At 37.5% G+C, this 6559-nt stretch overlaps 1 protein-coding gene across 1 annotated transcript; it reads right to left on the bottom strand.

The window, feature by feature from the left end:
• Positions 1 to 1484: 1484 nt before the first annotated feature.
• Positions 1485 to 5960, bottom strand: LOC149556260 (uncharacterized). Its single transcript, XM_089829775.1, has 4 exons — positions 4425 to 5960; positions 2557 to 3704; positions 2103 to 2433; positions 1485 to 1943 (listed from the first exon to the last, which is right to left on the bottom strand). The coding sequence occupies exons 1-4, from the start codon at positions 5958 to 5960 to the stop codon at positions 1485 to 1487; spliced, it is 3474 nt and encodes a 1157-aa protein (XP_089685901.1).
• Positions 5961 to 6559: the final 599 nt, after the last annotated feature.

Below are 6559 nucleotides of genomic sequence, written 5' to 3'. Positions count from 1 at the left end.
AAAATCCCTTTTTTTAATGCTCTAACAATCTTGTCCATGCTAGTCCATGCGTTCTATATTTATGCATGCTCTAACAATTTTATTCTTCAGCTTAAATCTCTTTCTGACTGTTGAGTCGACAACACGCAGCTTACAGGCATCGACTATTGCACCATCTACTGGTACAAAAATCCCTCTTTTTCTCTCTTTTGTTGTGTGTTTAAGTATTATGTATTTATGATGTAGATTGTAATGACCCCCCTTTGGTAGTCACTCAACGTTTAAACTTTTTCACAATTTTATGATTCCAAACCATAAGAACTCAATTCCATTCATAGCTTGGATATACCAGGTTATGTTATAGGTCAAACTTCAATTAGCTATCTTTAGTAATGAAAGATTGTAATATTGAAGATCATCTTCTCTTGTAGTATATTATCACAATTATATTCTAACATAGAGTCTAGCAGCCACTTCTTTTACTAGCCTTCAGAAGGCTTTCACAATCCAATTTTTGGATCTAGGATTTGGTATAAGTCCCCTTACCAACACCGGTATACACAATTGTTGAGCCCAAATGGGGAAATCCACTTCAAAAAATTCACTCATTGACACAAGCAATGGTGATAGCAACTAGAACCTTTAGTCCAACCACAATCCTCAGTTTTTTTGGAATCTACCAAATCCACAACAATCCTTTGCACTTCTAGGCCTACAATCCTTGTAGCCTTTCCAATCCATTTTCTTGTATTTTCACCAACTATCCCTCTATGGAATAGGGACTTCTCCACTATTTTAGGCACCTCTTAAGACACTTCCTAAAATCCCAAAAGCTTTTGGGATGATCTTGCTCCAGCACCCTCCAAACTGCTGCTTGGTACTTAGGCCTAGTTGATCAAGTTAGGTGATCTGAATTAAATCTTCAGATTATAATACCTGGTGTGAAACCTGCGGTAATGAAATAATAATAATAAACAACAAGATTGCCAACCAAAAACTGAATTCCATTCTGTTCGAAATATGAGTTTATACAAAGATGGAGGATCTCAAGGGTCACTAAAATCCCCTTAGAAAACGAAAATGAAGAGTCACTAAATGTTTAATACAAAGATGGAGGATCTCAAGGGTCACTAAAATCCCCTTAGAAAATGAAAATGAAGAGTCACTAAATGTTTAATACAAAGATGGAGGATCTCAAGGGTCACTAAAATCCCCTTAGAAAATGAAAATGAAGAGTCATTAAATGTTTAATACAATTAAACTTATTCAAACAAACAAAATTATCAAAAAACTATATAAAAATTTAGGTCTACTTGGACAATGCATAACTTTCTAGTCCTAGCTCCGATTTGTAAACCGCTTACTTCGTTGGAAAGCTGGTCAAAAACTCTAGAACCAAAATTGGGACATCAAATCAAGACCCCGAGGAAGATTGTCCCAGAAATGCTCCGAAGGCCTTCAAAAATGCAATTTACTGAGACATAGAAAAATACCGAAGAATTTTATTATTTTTGTATTTTTTTACTGCCAACCTGATCATTCCTCCCCCCTTGAGAGGCAATGGGCCCCATTGCATTAATCTGCTGCAACAAGTGAGGAAATTGTGCTTCAATTTGCTCCTTCGTCAACCACTTGCCTTGATGAGGATGCTGACCAGCTCGAACCACGCGATATAGAGGAATATCTTGATTTCGCAGAGTCTTTAAAATGACTTCAGTAATATGGTCACACTGGGCTGGAACAGTAGCAGATAAGTCTGTGACTTGAATATGTTCAGTAGCTTGGGAAATGTCCAACAAAGGAGCAAAATAGGGTCTCAACAATTCCACATTGAAAACTGGGTGCAGTCCCAAAAATGATGGTAAATTAAGTTCAAAAGCATTCTCACCAACTTGCTTGATAATAGTATATGGGCCATAACGAAGAGGACGAAGTTTCTTGTTTGGTCCATGAAGGCGCTCTTTCTGAAGATGTAACCATACCTTGTCACCAATCTAAAACTGATGAGGAGTGCGATGTTTATCATGCCTCTCTTTATACTTATGATTACTCTGCTCCAATATCTCATAAACTTGTTGCTGTAGGTGCCTAATGTTGTTAATGAATTTTTCTGCTCTATCTACCTCCTTGTCACTATTCAGTAGGCTTTCAGACTGTAGAACTGGTAGTGCAACATCCATTGGTGCCAATGGCTGATATCCAAGACAAACCTCAAATGGACTATGCCCTGTAGTACTATGTAGTGCACGGTTGTAGCTGTGTTGCACGTAGGGTAAGCTTTCATCCCATGTGCGAGGATGTTTTGAATGATACATCCGTAAGATATGAATGATCATTCGATTCACTACTTCTGTCTGTCCATCTGTTTGGGGGTGAAATGCTGTAGACTTTGTCAACTTTGTGTCCATTTTATCCCATAGTGTGGACCAAAATTTGCTGATGAATCTGCTATCCCTATCAGAAATAATGCTTTTGGGTAGCCCAAAATGAACCCAAACATGTTCAAAAAATAACTTCGCAGTCTCTTCTGCAGTAATCATCTTTCTACATGCCACCATAATAGCCATTTTAGAAAACCTGTCTACCACAACATATACACAATCATGTCCCTGCCTGGTGGTTGGAAGCCCTGACATAAAATCCATTGAAACAGATTGCCATGGTTTATCGGGGATAGGTAATGGTAAGTATAGACCCAACTTACGGTTTGTTGGCTTTGCAATTGCACAGGCTGCACAAGCTTGTATATATGAAATGATGTCCTGCTTCATTTTTGGCCAATAGAAATGTTTCTGAAGGATAGAAGTAGTCTTACTAATGCCAAAATGTCCTGCAACACAACTATAGTGGGCTTCCCAGATCATTTTCTTTCGTTCCTCAGTGGGTACACATATATGACCAACATGGAAAAGCAACCCATCCTGCAAGTAAAAATCATGGATATGCTTTCCTTCAACCAAACTATTATAAGTATTAGAAAAATTAGGGTCAACACCATAGAGTTGTTCCCATGTGGATGATTGATGACCACACAAATCCAACACCATTGTCAAACCTGCAATTGGAGGCCTACTCAAGCAATCTGCCACTTTGTTACTACTTCCTTTTTTATGACGGATGTTGAGGTGAAATTGTTGTAGATAAGCTGACCATCTTTGATGCCTGTCATTCTGCAACTTCCCTTGTGTCTGCAAGAATTGAAGAGGTTTATGGTCTGTATGTATAATTGTCTCCTTTCCTAGTATGTAGTGCTTCCATTGTTTGCAAGCCTGAACAACAGCATACAACTCCTTTTCATAAGTGGGGTACCTATGTATTGTATCAGAAAAAGTTTCACTATGATAGGCAATAGGATGCCCATGTTGCATGAGCACTGCATCGAGAGCATAATCAGACGCATCAGTTTCTATCTCAAATGATTGTTGTAGATCTGGAAGGGCCAATACTGGTGCTGAACATAATCTTTTCTTTAACTCCTCAAATGCTTGTTGTTTTTCATCTGTCCACTGAAATTTTGCTTGTACTCCACCCCTTAATGATTGATTGAGAGACCATGATATATGTGAGAAATTAAACACAAATCTACGATAGAAGTTTGCTAAGCCCAAGAAGCTGCGAAGTTCTGTTAAATTTTTAGGAGATGGCCAATCTCGGATTATCTGAATTTTTACTGGGTCCACATGAACACCCTCAGTATCAATTATATATCCTAAGTATTGAATACTCTATACACCAAAAGAGCACTTCTCCATGTTGGCATAAAGTTTTTGTTGTTGCAGAGTTGAAAGGACTTGTTCAACATGCTGCAGATGCTCAGACCAAGTCTTGCTGAAAATAAGTATGTCATCCAAATAAACTACTACAAAGGAATCAATAAATGGTCTAAGCACATCATTCATCAACCTCATAAATGTGGCTGGGGCATTTGTTAGACCAAAAGGCATAACCAACCATTCGAACAAACCTTCCTTAGATTTGAATGCAGTCTTCCATATATCTGTTGGATCAATTGGGACTTGGTGATATCCAGATTTCAAATCAATTTTTGTAAAAAATTTAGCCCCCCTAAGTTGGTCCAATAGATCATCAATTCGAGGGATTGGATATCTATTCTTCACAGTGATTTTATTCAATGCCCTATAATCAATACAAAGTCTCCAAGTTCCGTCTTTCTTTCTAGCAAGGACAATTGGACTACCACAAGGTGAAGCACTTGGACGAATGTGTCCTTTTTGAATTAACTCTTGAATCTATCTCTTGATCTCATCATTTTCTAGAACTGATCTCCTATATATTGGCTCATGTGGTAGTGGTGTGCCTGGGATTAAATCAATAGAGTGCTTGACTTGACAGTGTGTTGGGACTCCCACTGGTGATTTAAATACATTATGATATTCTTTCAACATCTTATCCATCTGATTCTTTTGGTTTTCTGTTATGGTTACCTTAGCATGTGTATTAAGGACCACTGACTTTGTTTGTTCAGAATGAACCATGAGAAGAACAAAAGCCCCAGTTTGAGCAATCAAACGTTTGCATTGTTTAGCACTAACTAAAGAAGCAGTTTGTTTTGGACATACCTCTGGTATTCGATACCTCTTCTCGCCAAGCTTGATTGTAACACTTCGTGGCCTAGATTCATATATTCCGTGCCTTTGATACATGTAAGGCTGTCCCAATAATATGTCACATACATCCAGTGGTGCTACATCACATATCACTTCATCCTTGAAAGGCTTGATTGAATATGACAGATGACATTGTTGAGTTATTTGAATATCTTGTCCTTCATTTACCCACCCCATAGAGTATGGTTGTGGGTGTCTGGTCACTTTCAAATTCATTCGTTTGACTGTCTCCATGGATATCAAATTCTTTTGGCTCCCACTATCAACAATAAAATGTAGAGGTTTTCCAACAACCCACATCTGTGAATGAAAAAGTCTCTCTTCATCTTCACGATGCATTACTTTAGCAGTTCCAACTATGGCATATGGGTCTGCTTCTATGATGGAGTCATTATTCTTTTGTTCAGAATTATCTGTTGGTGATGCTTCAGCTTCAGGTTCAGCTTGCTCTCTTCTTATTTCTGTAATAAGATTTTTAATATTTCGACAATCCTTTGTATTATGGGTTGGAGATTTATGCATCTCACACCACATGCCTACATTATTCTGTGTCTTTTTTGCAGCCCACCATGTGTTCTTAGAAGAGTTTGAGTGAGGTTCCTTAGTCACATATTTTCCCCCAGATTTATTGTCACCTTCAATCTTTGGCTTATTATTTGCAAAGTAATCCTTCTTTCCTTTATTCTTCAATTTCTCCTCGATTTTTGTAGCATATTTATAAGCAGTTGCCAATGTTTCAATATTCAAAAATTCCATCTCTGTTTGAATATACCTGTGAAGTCCACTACGATATTTCAGAATTCGATGCTTCTCTGAATCCTTAATACCAAGCCTTGCTGAAAGTGCATGAAATGTATTGGTGTAGTCTTGTACAGATTGGTCCCTCTTCTGTCGGAGTAATTGCCATTCTATGTATTTCTGTTCATACTCATCCTCGGGAAGATATGCTTCTTTTATGTATTCTATGAATTCTCCCCATGTGGGTTTCTTGTCAACATATACTTCACCAGAAAATTCCCGTTGTTTATTTGCTAATTTAGTTTCCCAGGCCAATTTCACATGGGTTTCAGCTTTCAAGAGAGAAAATGTAATTTTTTCTGTATCTGAGAAGTTGTGTATAGAAAAATACCTTTCTAATTTCGATAACCAATTGTCAACAGCTTCAGCATCAATTTTTCCTTCAAAATTTGGGATGTCAAAATTTACCTGTACTTTGAAAGGAGTAGTTCCATGAAATGGTGTTTCTGATCCAGAGGATTGTTGGTTCTGGAGCATGAGTGTGAATTGACTCATCATCTCCTCTCGTTGCTTATTCAAAGCCTCTTCCAACAGCTTCATTGTATCGTCTGACATCTTCGGTCGTGTACGTCTCAAAGGTGGATATATTGACAAATCCTGTGTCTGCAATCCTAATCTTTGGTAGGATGTCCTTGTGTTAATTGGCATAAAAGGAGCGTTCCAGCTCTGATACCACTGATCTGAATTAAATCTTCAGATTATAATACCTGGTGTGAAACCTGCGGTAATGAAATAATAATAATAAACAACAAGATTGCCAACCAAAAACTGAATTCCATTCTGTTCGAAATATGAGTTTATACAAAGATGGAGGATCTCAAGGGTCACTAAAATCCCCTTAGAAAATGAAAATGAAGAGTCACTAAATGTTTAATACAAAGATGGAGGATCTCAAGGGTCACTAAAATCCCCTTAGAAAACGAAAATGAAGAGTCACTAAATGTTTAATACAAAGATGGAGGATCTCAAGGGTCACTAAAATCCCCTTAGAAAATGAAAATGAAGAGTCATTAAATGTTTAATACAATTAAACTTATTCAAACAAACAAAATTATCAAAAAAACTATATAAAAATTTAGGTCTACTTGGACAATGCATAACTTTCTAGTCCTAGCTCCGATTTGTAAACCGCTTACTTCGTTGGAAAGCTGGTC

Source organism: Cupressus sempervirens, chromosome 5 (assembly GCF_028749045.1).
Source record: "Cupressus sempervirens isolate cs-2001-9-10 chromosome 5, ASM2874904v1, whole genome shotgun sequence".
In the NCBI taxonomy this organism is placed as follows: domain Eukaryota; kingdom Viridiplantae; phylum Streptophyta; class Pinopsida; order Cupressales; family Cupressaceae; genus Cupressus; species Cupressus sempervirens.
The sequence above is the reverse complement of the archived record's forward strand: the minus strand, read 5'-3'. Positions and strand labels throughout refer to the sequence as shown.

Excerpts from the sequence above, each read along its gene's own strand:
- LOC149556260 (XM_089829775.1), bottom strand. The coding sequence starts at position 5,960 with ATGTCAGACGATACAATGAAGCTGTTGGAAGAGGCTTTGAATAAGCAA. Across the intron at positions 2,434-2,556 it reads GTATATGTTGTGGTAGACAG|GGATAGCAGATTCATCAGCA; the intron begins GTTTTCTAAAAT and ends TATTTCTGATAG. Across the intron at positions 1,944-2,102 it reads TACTGAATAGTGACAAGGAG|AAAGAGCGCCTTCATGGACC; the intron begins GTAGATAGAGCA and ends TTACATCTTCAG.